This window comes from Astyanax mexicanus, unplaced genomic scaffold (genome assembly GCF_023375975.1).
Source record: "Astyanax mexicanus isolate ESR-SI-001 unplaced genomic scaffold, AstMex3_surface scaffold_31, whole genome shotgun sequence".
Classification (NCBI taxonomy): domain Eukaryota; kingdom Metazoa; phylum Chordata; class Actinopteri; order Characiformes; family Acestrorhamphidae; genus Astyanax; species Astyanax mexicanus.
The window spans coordinates 4237722-4252831 of NW_026040041.1; the positions used below are offsets into that span (position 1 = coordinate 4237722).

The window sequence follows — 15110 nt, forward strand, 5'->3', positions numbered from 1 at the left end:
ATTTACCGTCAGTAAAACGGATCTGAACGTGAGTCACAATCATAACCCGAACCCGGAGTGAAGCCGGACCAGATCCACTAAACAGACCTGACTGTAGCGCGGATCTGCCGGAGGTAAAACGGATCCGGATCGGAGTAGTCTGCTATCAGGGATATTATTAGTACCTGAAGGGAAATTGTTGCAGTGCTGTTCTGAAAGCAAAACAACATGTATATATTAGTACATATATATCATAAATAACAATTTACCTATTAATTATTATATATTTCATATTGCATGTATTGCACACATTGTTTTTTATATATTTTATATTTAATCATATTCGAGACCTTTCAATAAATAACCAAATATCAACTATTTCTTCCTTTTATCTTAAACTGGTAACAGTATTATTCTGAGATTCTGCAGGAGAAAACTTACCTCCATAACTCGGGAGAAAAACCCCAAAAACCAGCAAAACCCAAAAAAACACCTCAGACTCCATCAGCTCCACTGTCTCTCTGCTGATCCGGACTGGGGCAGGAACTGGTTTAACTGGTGCTGTTGGGGAGATCAGGGTCTGTACTGGTCGCTGGAGTAAATCCGCTGATAAACTACTTTCAGTTTAAAGAAGAATTTATAGACTGATGAACCAATCAGAAAAAAACTCAGTCATCAGCTGTTACCAGGTAGATTATAACGGTCTGTATCTTTATATCAGAGTCTTCAGGAGATCCTCATATTTATATGACTGTGGCCACATTTGGCTAAATAACCATTTTTTATCATTTTTTTATCATTTTTTATTTTCAAATAATGAAGCAAATATAAAAAAAAACCTTGAGCTTCCAATCGATTTAAAGAATTAACAACGTTCTGTGATTAATTGTGATTTATCTTAATATTTTGAAGTAAACAACAAAGCACCATTGTAATATACTTAATTGTACTTAAAACATATTCAGAAATGTTTAAGTATGCTGTAATTATACTTACAAATGTATGAACTTACATAAATATATATTAAAAGTACATTAATATTATGCTTTTATCAGATGTTTGAAAGTTAACTTTGATCATACTTTTTAAAAAGTACCATAAAGTGTATTAAAAAAAATACACTACTATGAAGTACACTTTTAGTTTAATGTAATTCAATATACTTCTAAAATACCCAGATATATATTTTGTACATTTTTATCAAAGTGTGTTAACAACAACTGTTACAATTGTTACAACTAGTTCACTTAAAGTGCAATGTATCATGTAACTTTTTAGAAAGTAAATTAAATTACTACATTGGTAAAACTTATTAAAAATATATTTAGGTATTGCATTTATATAACAGTTAAAATGTATTTCAGCACTCTAAAATTATAATTAGGAAAGTAAATTATAGGATACATTGTTAAATAACACATTTACAAGTACATTTTTAACCAGCTAAAAATTGTAGTACAATATATTAAAATATATTTTTATACCCAATGAAGCATACCAGTGTGTATGATACAGCTAGATGGCAGCAAACACACATACACAACCTTTAGAATTTTAATAAAGTGCCAATTCTGCTGTATATTTTAAATTTTATATATTTTTAAATTTATACACACTTGTCTTTAGTTTTCTGTGTAATATAGTTTAAATTCGGTCTGTTATTTAATATACAATAGACTTGGTATGTAATGTAAATATAAAGGATGTGTGTGTTTGCTGCCACCTAGCTGTGTTAAACACAGTTGCTGAAATGCTATTTGTTTTGTGAATATATAAAATATAATACATAATAGAGTTGTACTCATTTTGCATAATATTAATGAGTGTACAATACGTGCAATAACCAATTAATTGTACTTTATTACTGTCAGTAATGCTAACGATCTAAATCTAAAAAATGACATTCTGTTATATCATTAATCATCAAAAAATACATTAAATTCTGTTACAAAAATGTATTTCTTCAAAGATCTGTTCTAAAACAGGATACTGACCCTATAAACCACCCTGGACTACCTGAGGAGCACGAACTGAAGCTTTCAGAATGGATCTCATATCTCCTGATCTAAAATAAGCTGTGCAGCAAAAAACAAGGAAATCTCAGAAAATATCAGAACTACAACAAAACAATGCAAAACATAAACAGGCCACAGTGATGATTTATTTATTTTATTTATTATATCTAAAATAAGATTCACAGAATAACGACGCATTAGCAATATATTGCATTAAATGTCTGCAGAGGCATATATTTAACTTTTCAAAACATGCACTGATCAAACTCAGACGGCTTTACTTACTTTTTTACAAGGTTTCTCATTCGAATATGATTATAAAACTCATGTGACATTTAAAAAGCATGTTTAAAAGCAAGTCCACTAATATATTTCCTTTGATTTTCTCTTAAGAAAGTTTTTATTTTAAAGTAATGGTTGATAGTATGTTCAAATAATGGATATTTACCACAAATATAATCACTCCTGTTACAGTACTGTACAGTACTGGCACTCATTTTGCACTAGTGTTTATACTGGTACTGTTATTCCCACTGTATCCCCCCCATCATACCTAACTGGTACACTATTACTCTTAAATTACACTATTCTCTTGTCTCTTGTCTTCTCTGTGACCTTGTTGTATTTTACTTTTAGTGTCTATCTCATGCTTTATGTTATTTATCATTTTATTATAAATATATAAGTGGTATTTTAGTAAACTATCGCTTTATGAGAGTAACATAATTTCAGTCCTCTGTATGTCCTGTTTCAAATTCAGTGCCAAAACAGATTATTTATACTGTTTATACAGTTAATTGGCTTGTATATTAATAAGATTCCACAATTTAGAAATTCTAGAAGCAGAAATGTATTTCACATCCTTAAAAACGTAGATTTAGACACCAAAATATTGATCAGTCAATCACATTCAGGGAAAACAAACACATAGAAAGGACTTTTTTTACACTGCAAAAAATCCATTGGCAAAAACTAGACAAAATCTATGCAAATTAAGACAAATATATGTATATTAAGCAAAACAATCTGGCAATGGGGTAAGCAAAATTTTCTTAGTAAGATTTCTTACAAAAAGCAATGGCAAAGTCTCAAAATGAGTGAAGAAACACCTAAATCAAGCAAAAAAGTCACTGTTTTTGAACACAAGAATCAGAATAACTTGATTGCTGCTTGATTGTGTGATTTATTTTGAGTTCAAATTACTTAAAAGATAAGGTACAAATTCTAAGTAAGAACGATTAAGATAATTATCCCTAAAATAAGCAAAATAATCTAATACTTACACAATGCTTAGTAAGACAAAAATCAGTCTTATCAGAGAAGAAAATAAGATTTATTGCCTTAAATTTAGAAAATTTCACTTGCTAAGATTTAGTTTTTTGCAGTGTGTGTTTTTTTTTTTCCGCAAAACTAGGAGTTAAAAGAGGATTTGTGCCACAAAGTGAACGATTCTTTCACTATTTCACTGTATGCAGCACTATTAACACAACATAATGAATAAAGAGCGATCAGATTACACCGGATTACAGAACATTGGATTTTTACACTGAGTCACACAAAGACAAACAGGAACAAATCAGATCAGAACACACGAAGATAGCAGAGGCGTCTTTTCTGTTTTCAACACAAAGACAACAACACACGAGTACAATGATCCCAATCAGCAAACCTACACTGAGCAGCAGCCAAAACACCCAGTGCACACCTTCAACAAAAAACAGAGAAAAAACATTAAAAACTCAATTAAAATAAAATCAATCCAGCAGCTGTTCCCTGATTAACATATAAAATTAATACACTTTAATTGTGCTTAAAACATATTAAGAAATGTCTAAGTATGCTGTAAATAATACAGATAAAACTGATTTACTTATATAAATGATTTATATTAAAAGTACATTAGTATTATGCTTTTAGTAAACTTTGATCATACTTTTTAAAAGTACAATATAGTGCATTCAAAAAAAATAGACTACTATGAAGTACACTTTAATACAGTTTAATATAATTCAATATACTTCTAAAATACTTATTTCCAGATATATACTTTTGTCATTTTTTAGAAAAGTGTGTTAAAAACAGCTGTTCTACACTCTAAGAAATGAAACGCTGTATTTACTTAATCTAGTTATGTCAACCGGTCCCACAAAACTTGGTTGCTTAAATCAGGAAAACAATATTCAATTAATTGCAACAACATATTCTAAGTAAATCTAACAAAATTGTTTTAATTAAATGCAACATCATGGAGTTATGTTGGATTAATGTAACAATGTTGTCTTGAATTCACTTAGAACAGGTTGACTTAACTTAACATGATTAAGTTCAATTTACTCAACGTAAATAAGCTATATTAATGTTTTAGGTTCATGTTGATTGCACTTAATGACTGAACCCTGGTTTGCTGCATTTAAGGCAGTAGGTTAAATAAATACAACTTAAGTCACATTTGTTCACCTGACTTTATTAAACAATCAGGTTCAGAAACAGTGAGGAATTTGTCAAACATTACATTTTGTCAAAAGTTATGAAAGGTATTTCATTAGGTATTATATTAAGACCATTATAAATCAAAGACAATATGTAAAAAAACAAATACAAAATAAAACCTGCTCTTTAATACATAAACAAATTAAGCACAAATTTACAAACTGAAAATGTACTTTCACTAAAACAAATAGTCCAAAAATAATTAAAAATAAATAAATAAACTTATTCAATGCACATATTTAAGAGGGTTGTCAATTTCTTTATACTAAAGTTGAATACCTTTTAACTGTTTTATTTCCAAACATGAAAAAACTCTAAAGTACCTCGAAGCTACATTTATGTCTCATAAAATATCTGACTCATGATGTCCAGATTAGAAGACCTGAGACCTAAAGCTTATTGTAACAGTTTTCAATACTATTATAAAAAAAAATAATAATAATAAAACTGACCATACAACATTAGCATTGAGACAGCTTCAACAATATCAAAATTGGCTGTCCTTTTTAAACTGTTTTTGGGTCCAGCTCAGAAAACAAAAGTTACATGTGCTTACAGCTGAAACAGCAATTATTATTGAGAAAAAAAAAAGTCTATAGATCAATTGTTTTTTTCCACCATTAGTGCAAAATCCAAAGACTAGACTAACTTCATTCCCAGTTTTGACTACTGCAGGTGATTTTACTGCATTTTCACTTTTGAGGACCTGCACCTTAGAGAGCTTGTTCCCATCCAACTCCCATCACTTTCTGAAGAAATTCAAACATGCATCACAGCTGAAAACTTGAAACATTGCAGATATTACAAAATCAACCAAAATATGTTTCACATTGTTTTGTCCATCATTAGTCCAAAATCCAAAGACAATATCTCTGCCTAATCAAGAGTCAACAGAAGTCTAACTCCATGTCCAAGAAGTCCTCCAACTCCAAGAAGTCGTATCTACTGTACGTGATTTTACTCAAGCAGTTTGTTTTTGAGGACCTGCACTTTATTGGAGAGCTTGCTCCCATCCAGTTCCATCAACACTTTCTGAAAAAATTCGAACGTGTATCGCAGGTCCTTGGGATAGCTCAAGTTTAAACAGTAGATCAAGCCAAGCAAGACCGCACATCCATTTGCCACATCTCCCAGATCTTGCAGGACTGTGCATCCCTCAATGACTATGCCAACATCCTCAGGTACATCTGTAGAGTCTGCTCCCTCATGTCGGATGATGTAGACGCCCAAAACCATTTTCTCCACTTCTCTCACTGAAGCAAGATCAAAATCCTGAAAAAAACAAAACAAACAAAAATATATATATATATATATAGATAGATATTAGTATTAATTATGCATCCATGACGCAATAATAAATGCCCCTTCATTTGTCCAACTAACTGTATATACCTAAAACATCTTCAGTTTACAAAGGCCCTACTCTACAAAGACTGTAAAACTTCTCCCTTAAAAAGGCACACAGCAGCCAAGCATTGTAGTTCAACAAGCTAGAAAGAAATTAAAGAACAGGGGTACCACTAATGTATAATCTGCTGCCCTTTTTGGTTGATGATTAATTGCATCAACCATTTGTCTCTTATTTTTGGAAAATGTAACGCTGTATTACTGGCCAAATCAGTTTTGCATAACATGCAAATACTAGCACTTATGCAGTTACAAGTGAAAAAGTTGCTGAGGCTATAAATTAGCAAGAATTTCCAGGATACGCCATTCACATAGTTTTGTTAAATTAACATGTAACAAGCATGTTTAAAAAAAGTTATACATTTTCTGTATCAGTTTCGCTATAGCTGAATAAAGTTGCAACTTACCAAGTACTCCTTCATAAGGCTGTCAGACTTTTCATTCAAGTAGATGCACAATGCTTTCAGGATGCACTCCCGTCGTACTTCAATACTGGGATTCTGTGGGAGAACAGTTTTAGAAGTCTTTACAAATGCACCAAAGCTTCCAGATTTAGGTTCATTTTTTACATCTACAGGGTAAGTAAGAAGTCACAGGACACCTTTTTGTTTCAGAAACGAACGGAAAATGACAACATATCTAAATACCTGAACACGTATCTGAATAAAATAACAAATGGGGAAACTGCCATCTTTGATCATCTTTCAAGTAGCATTGTCAGGTAATTCTCAGCATTTAGGTAAAAGGGTGTCCTGTGACTTTTGACTTTTGAAGGCTGAAGCTAGTGGACCACCGTTACCTATAGCTTTTATCAATGGATTATTAGTAGAAATGGCAAGGCTGAGTTCATCAATTACTGACTGATTAACCTGTAGGTTATGCTTTTTGAAAATGTCTAAAGTTGCACTGTGAGAGACAGGCAGTGCAGTAGAGGTAAAAATGAATTGCAGAGCATGATACATGGGAAAAAACTTCTAATTTCAAAAGGACAGATGCTAATTTTTTAGTTATTGTGTCTTGCAAGTTCTCATTTTCTTCATTAGCTTCAATCAAATTGTGACAAACTAAGTCAGAAGTACTTTCTCCAAGATCAGTTGAATGTTCTTCAGATAGCTGATGCTCATCATTTTCATCCCTACCTCACCAATCCAACTTTAAAGTCTTTTACTGTGCAATTAGCATGTTTCCTACTCTTATGGGATTTGAAAGTAGCATAAATATTAGTTTGAAAAGAACAATTTTGAAACATACAAGTTACTGTTTCATAATGCCTCAAATTATTGTTGATATGAGAAAAGTATTCTCTGCTAGATGGTATTTCACTTCCAGGACACAACAGGCACGTAAATATTACTAGTTCTGCACTTCTTTGATGTGTATCAACATGAAATCGACTCAAATGAGTTTTAAGAGCATTCCATGTTTTGAATGAGCATGGGCATTCATAGTATGCACATGGATATGGGTGTCTCTGACCATAATGGCCATGCTTCAGTTTATAATGTTTTAGTAATTGGTACCTCGTAGATGCACTTTCAGAACACTGTTTGCACCTCCACATTCAGAGCCTGAAAACAAGAGTTGGATGTGTCAATGATCTGCAATAATTGAAACTATCAAAATGTATCATTTATAAATAACAGATATTGTTACACAATCCCTCAAGAATCTATAGCACTTAAAATAATTGCTTTAAGAAGTAAAGAATACTTACAACTACATTTGAGCTACTGGCTTTGCATCAGTGAGGTAAGACACTTGCTGACAAACCTGCAATCCAGACAATTTGTAGTTACTGATCACAAACATTTCATGGGAAGACAAACATGAAAAGTTCACAAGGTTATTTTATTATGCCTTTAAGAATTTTAATCTGAAAAATTATTTATTATTTTATAAAGACTATTTAAGCAGTTAAATATGATAAAATATGATTCTTAAAATGTTGCCTTATGCAAAAATAACGCATTCTAGTCTAAAGCAAAATCTTGCCGAGCTGCAGCGGCAACGAGTGAATACGTGCTAATAAGAAGTGATAAGACTATGAAATCATTACTGTAAGTGACATAAACCAGAGTTTTATCCATCTCTCTCTCCTGTCGGCTCCTCTGCCCTCACCATTTTAGTTGTACTATGAGAGGCTGTTCGAAGTGAGCAGGCAGTCACGAAACCAACAGGTTCTATTAGCCAATAGCGGTCCGGCACATGTCCCGCCCCCAAACTTTGAAAACGCGCGGGCAAAAATCTCTCTCGCGCGCAGAGAGCAGCCGACGGAAAAAATCAAATCACGAGAGAAAAAAAAGCAGCGGGGGGGGCGAGGAACAGTTTCACGCCGAAATTTCCACTTTTTGTTTCTAAATAAAAGGATGTCCAAAGACTTTTGACACACCCTGTATATTTAAGTAATTTTTTTTCCACCTTAAACGACACAGTGTTGACATTCAGCCGGTGTTCTGCCGAGTTGTGCTACCCGTCGATACGTGCTACTTAGCGGCACTGCGCATGCGTCAACTCATCTTTTTTTTACTGTTTTCAAGCGTTTCCCCTGATAATTTTGTTAGTTTGTATTTTCAGGTGCATCATACAAATCTGAGCTCACTCTCATTGTTTGATTGAGGTTTAAACCCGTGTAAAAAATGCTATATAAAATGTAATATAAAAACATATATGTATTAGCTATAAATTAAACAACTATCACCTATATTTCTTTAAATATACTTTGATACAGCGATTTAGACTTACTGAATTACCATACAGAGCCTGCTTCTGCGAGAATATAAAAATTTTTGGTGTTTTTACATTTAAATACACAGGGGTAGCAAGGTTTGACAAGGTAGCACAAACCGACAGAACACCGGCTGTTAGTCTCATATTTACTGCACATTTTCTGCTTAAAAAGTACACAGTTAGAGTCAGAATTAGTTCTAAACGAATTGAAATGGACATAAAACTAAAGACATTACAAGCAAACCTAGGTGTGTTGTTGGAATATTTACAGTTGGCAAGATACGATTTGGCACGTGAAAAATACATACTGACTGACTTTGTGTGGAGCCCTAAATGCCGTCAAAACGTACAGCAGAGAGCAAAAAAACACTAAATTAACACTTATCTGTTGTCTCAAAGGTACCGTTTTAAAAGCACTATTAAGTAAAACTTTGTACTTACCGAATAAATGATGGATGGCTACCGTTGAAACCCGAGACACACCTGGAGGTCTCTCGCAAGCTTTTGGGGTGGTGAAAATGGCGTCTGTGCCCCTCAGAAATACCGTGCATGTGCGAAACTGCGGGTATGGAAACCGCAATGGGACAATTCAAGTGCTAGTGCGTTTAAAGTAAGTTGGTTACATTGGTTTGAATCTGCAGTATTGTGTTGCATTGAAATCTCATACTATTATTTTAATGCAATGAAACTTGATTATTTTGACTGTAAAAATGTAAAAAGTAAGAGTAATTTCAGCATAATCATTTATGTAATGAGAACAATATCAGTGTTTCATTTCTTAGAGTGTACTGTTACAGTAGTTCACTTAAAGTGAGCGTGAATGTATCATCATTTAACTTTTTTAGAAAGTAATTTAAATCACTACACTGGTAACATTTTCAAAAATATATTTATGTATTACATTAATATAACAGTTAAATGTATTTCAACACTCTGTAATTATAAATATAAGCAAATTATAGTATACAGTGTTAAATAACACATTTAAATGTCAAATAAAAAAAATAATAGTACGTTTGTAACACGCTAAAAATTGTAGTGCAGTATATTAAAATTTATTTTTATACCCAACGTATAAAGTATACTAGAAGTGTGCTACACTATTAACAAAATACAGGAGCAAGAATCATATTTAACATATTTAACATCAATTCTTAGTACATATAATCTAATAAATCTGGTGTATAATAAATAGTGATACAGTTGTAATACTCATTATTAAATATATTATAATTTTACTGTAAACATATTTAAAATATGGGGTTACATACATGAAGTAGTTAAAATGTTTAAATGTTTCTTATTAAGTATATTTAAAATAGTTAGTTAGTTAACACTTAGCACAATTTAAATAATACTTTTTTTGTACTATTTATTTTTATATAATTAAAGTATAATAAGTACAAAAAAAGTTGTTCCATTTTATCACTCTTTAAATATACTGATTAATAATGTGCATAATAATACTTAGTATACTTTAATCTACTTTTTTATTTTATGAAAATGCTTTTACTTAATGAGTCAAATTTGCAAATTTAATAATGAACTTTTATGTGTTAAATTTATACTTAAAAAGTTTACTTTGTGTAGCGATGAGATATATTGCTTTTGTTTTCCCCAGTTTTTACACACTCCTCAAAATGAATGTGATGTTAAATCTATAATATTTTAATCACATTTTTAATATATTTTTAATGTTCAGTCGGACAGCTCACACAAATAAACTTAAATTATATTAAATAGTGGCGAAAATAACATACGACTAGTATACTCAATATGAATTTAGTGCTAATTTATATCATTTTAATTACAAATAATGTAGTTTGAATGTTTAAATGTTACTTAAGTATATTTAAAATAGTTCCATTTTAGTACAGTTAAGTTCACTTAGCACAACTTTTTTTATACAATTAAAGTATAATAAGTACAAAAAATTGTTCTATTTTATCACTCTTTAAATATACTGATTAATAATGTGCATAATTAATAATGCTTAGTATACTTTAATCTACTTTTTTCACTAGGGTTGTGTGGTTTTTGTATTTTTTCTCTTGTAACTGTAACGAAAATACTTACCTAAATGTACAATGATTGGTTCTTTGAGGGAGCTGTGAGTCACGTAACAGTCGTATTCATTCAGCTTCTCGTTCTCCAGAACCTCCAGGGTCTTGCTCAGATTGTAGGTTCCATCACCGCTGGGTCTGACTCCAGTGGATTTTATCTGATCTTCAGATATTGGAGCACCAGATTTCCTCAGAATCATCTTCAGGGATTTGGGGTAGAAGCCTGTGGCCACGCAGGTCAGGCTCTGCAGGTTCGGTCCAGGTGGAGGAGAGTCGATAAACATAGAAACCACTGGCGGATCTGAAACTGTGAGAAATAGTGATTAGAATCGCACCAGGAAGAACCCCAAACTTCAAACAGGAACACAGGATTTACAGTATTGTGTCTTTTTGTTGGATAAAGGCTTAAAACGATGAAAGTAAACCAACATAAATCTCAGTTACTGCCTTCTCTACTGGCCAGGGTGCTGCTATACCCCTAAAATCTGTCTATTTTAATTCACTATCCTCTTCTCTTACAGTGTATGACAGAAGTAAGTACACCCCCCACATTTCTGCAGATATTTAAGTTCATCTTTTGATGGGAAACACTGACAAAACGACACTTTGACTCAATGAAAAGTAGTCTGTGTGTAGCTTCATAATGACTTCTGAATATATTGACAGTTTTTTGGTTAAACACCGGATTTCTTTATAGTGGTTTATTCTACAAAAGCTGGATTAATCTGCTTTAACTGTTTCCTGTTCAGAAGCACACGCGCTGCGGGGTTTCCGTGAGCAGTATGGTACGTGACCCAAACCAAGGATCTGAAACCACAGAGCAAGCAAAGTGTGGAGGTGAGACAGACCTGAGATCAGCTCTTACTCAAGATGTCTTCACCAACTGTAGAACCACAAATCACGTGATATAGAAGAATTCTGGACAGAGAACTTTCTGATTAAACTTTACTACCATCATAAACAATAAAATAATGATTATCCTATTAAATATTAATTATTGCACACATTATTTTTATATTTATTCATATCTGAGACATTTCAGTAAATCACCATATACCAACAAAAAGTCTCTCTTTTAAGAGCAATCAGTTATTTTATATAAGATAAAAAAAAGAAAATGACATTAAATGTAAAATTGTTTTTGGCAGGCTGGTAGACACATTCATGAAATTATATAAAAATAAATACAAAACAAAATGCACACTATATATAGGGGAATTGTTTGTTTTGTTCTTTTTTATAATATTCACAGAAGAAGAAACAAATTACATTTAAAATTAATTTTCTTCACTATTGTGAGTTTTTTATATAGCACATTATATATTTTACACTGTAGACCAAATTAAAAAAAATAAAAGGGACAATTTATAATTTGCATAGCAACCACCACAGACACCATAGCAACCACCTAGCAACTGCTAAGCAACATCATAGCAACCACCACAGGCACCATAGCAACCACCTAGCAACTGCTGAGCAACATCATAGCAACCACCACAGACACCATAGCAACACCTTAGCAACCACCTAGCAACTGCTTAGCAACACCATAGCAACCACCATGGATACCATATCAACACCTAGCAACTGCTTAGCAAAACAATAGCAACCACCACGGATACCATAGCAACCACTTAGCAAACAGCTTAGCAACCACCATGTATATCATAGCAAAACCTTAGCAACCACCTGGCAACTGCTTAGCAACACCTTAGCAACCACCATGGATACCATATCAACACCTAGCAACTGCTTAGCAAAACAATAGCAACCACCACGGATACCATAGCAACCACTTAGCAAACAGCTTAGCAACCACCATGTATATCATAGCAAAACCTTAGCAACCACCTGGCAACTGCTTAGCAACACCTTAGCAACCACCACAGACACCATAAAAAAACACCATAGCAACCACCTAGCAACTGCTTAGCGGCACCATAGCAACCACCAATGATACCAAAGCAACACCTTAGCAAACACCTAGCAACTGCTTAGCAATGCCTTAGCAATCGCCATGGATACCATAGCAACCCCTTAGCAACCACCATGGACAGCATAGCAACTGCTTAGCAACCACCTAGCAACCATTTAGCAGCATCATAGCAACCACCAAGGATACCATAGCAACACCTTAGCCACTACCTCACAACCACTAAGCAACACCTTAGTAACCACCATGGACACTGTAGCAAGCGCCAGACAATAGCGATTGGTGGGAGCCATTTTTTGCTGTGCAGCCATCCTGCCTCATTCTGCCTCTCTGTTTATCTATTGATCTCTCTAGTAATTGTTAGATGTAACCCTTAGAATTATTAATATTAATTTGTATATTCTATTTTTTTATCAGCAACATTATGCAATGAAATATAATGAACATATAGTAAGTATACATATATTAAAACCACTGAATTCAGATGTGAAACTCCACCTTCTGCTCTTCTCTTTAGAGTCTGTTCTGCATTCTTTACACTTTACCACACAAACTACACTCAAACCGAGACTACAGAACGCTCACACCACAAATCCTCTTCTTCACAACCTCATTTATCACTAATGCAATAACTTTCATTTCTCTAAATAAAATAAAAGTGTTTAATCACTGGACACGTTCAGTGTTCTCTATTCCAGCATGAAAATCTACATTATTTTTGGAAGCTAATAAAAATCTGTGCAACAGTTCTAATATTAATATATTCTAATTGTTAAGAATTGTAAACCGAAACAAACAGATAGACCTGCGTTTACAGGATGGATAGAGTTCTTTAAAGCCGAGAAGTAAGGGACTGTCTACAAAGTGCACCACATATTATTACCCGTTTTAGCAAACAGAAAACATACACAGGTACATCAGGTTCTGAAAAACACATCTGTATTAATGAGAGCGCAACTGATAAAAACAGGAGTATATATTGTCTGTGTAAAAAATAAGCACATTTTTTCTATATACATTTTTTTCAAAATTCTCAAATTTTAAATTGCAATTACAATTACAACTTTTTTTCTCTTTTTTTTTTTTTTGCACAAATAGAATGTAATGCCAAGTATACAAACGAACAAACAAACAAAAAATAAATCCTAAAAGAGCATTGTACAAAGTACTTTCCCTTTTAATTATAAGAGAAACTAAGAATATAAAAAGACCAAGAAAATAAACATAATAATATTAGTAATAATAATATAATTATAATATAAAATAATATATAATATATATATATATATATATATATAATATAATTATAATATAAAAAAATAGTAGTAATAATATAAAGGTACTCAATATACATAATCAAAAAAATATACGCAAACTCATATTTAGTATTTGGATTAATAATAATATTAAGACACGTTCTGTGTTCATTTTTCTACCCTGAAAGTCTAAATTATTTTCATTAGCTAATGTGAGATTTTCATATTTATTTATTTAGTTAGTTATTTATTTGAATGGTTGATCAGAAAGTTCTGCATTTATTATATACAATATTTTATTGTTAAATTACCTGTATATCTTCTGCTTTTTTATCTTTAACCAGTTATAGTATTATTCTGAGATTCTGCAGGAGAAAACTTACCTCCATAACTCGGGAGAAAAACCCCAAAAACCAGCAAAACCCAAACCTCAGACTCCCCCATCAGCTCCACTGTCTCTCTGCTGATCCGCACTGGAGCAGGAACTGGTTTAACTGGTGCTGTTGGGGAGATCAGGGTCTGTACTGGTCGCTGGAGATGTACTGATAAATCACTTTCAGTTTAAAGAGGATTTTAAAGAATGATGAACCAATCAGAAACTCAATCATCAGCTGTTACCAGGTAGATTATAACGGTTTGTATATTATCTTTATATCAGTCTTCATTTTTATGACTTTGTTCAGATCTGGTTAAATAACCAAATATGTCATTTTTTACTTTAAAATATTTATGCAAAAATAATAACTAGAGCTGCCGATCGATTAAATACTAACATTCTGTGATTAATTGCGATTGATCACTGTAGAAAGTTGCTCTGGATAATCCTGGTGAAAAAAATATACTTAATTGTATTAGAACATATTGAAAAATGTCTAAGTATGCTGATTTATGTACTTATTTAAAATATATTAAAGGTACATTAATATTATGCTTGAATTAATTTTTTTTAGTAAACTTTGATCATAATTTTTAAAAAGTACTATATATTGTATTTTAAAAAATATATACTACTATGAAGTACACTTTTAGTTTAATGTAACTCAATATACTTCTAAAATACTTATTACTTATAAAATATTTACTTATTTACAAATATACTTTTGCACATTTCTAGACCACCTTTACATCTGTACACTCATTTATTTACCTCTAAATCACTTTTAGTGCATAAAATGACCTATTAATGTTCACAGATAAGAACAGATGACTTTAAGAAGGGGGGAGGGGGGGCTGTACACTC

General features: G+C 32.3%; 1 protein-coding gene and 1 long non-coding RNA gene across 2 annotated transcripts; both read right to left on the bottom strand.

The window, feature by feature from the left end:
• Positions 1 to 3409: 3409 nt before the first annotated feature.
• On the bottom strand, positions 3410 to 10965 carry LOC125788849 (T-cell surface glycoprotein CD1b4-like). Its single transcript, XM_049472726.1, has 2 exons — positions 10695 to 10965; positions 3410 to 3699 (listed from the first exon to the last, which is right to left on the bottom strand). Exons 1-2 carry the CDS (start codon positions 10963 to 10965, stop codon positions 3536 to 3538), a joined length of 435 nt encoding a protein of 144 aa, XP_049328683.1. The 3' UTR covers positions 3410 to 3535.
• Positions 4516 to 9401, bottom strand: LOC111196381 (uncharacterized). Its single transcript, XR_007429859.1, has 5 exons — positions 9060 to 9401; positions 7606 to 7661; positions 7412 to 7459; positions 6299 to 6391; positions 4516 to 5756 (listed from the first exon to the last, which is right to left on the bottom strand). It is a non-coding gene; the product is annotated as an uncharacterized LOC111196381 (long non-coding RNA).
• Positions 10966 to 15110: the final 4145 nt, after the last annotated feature.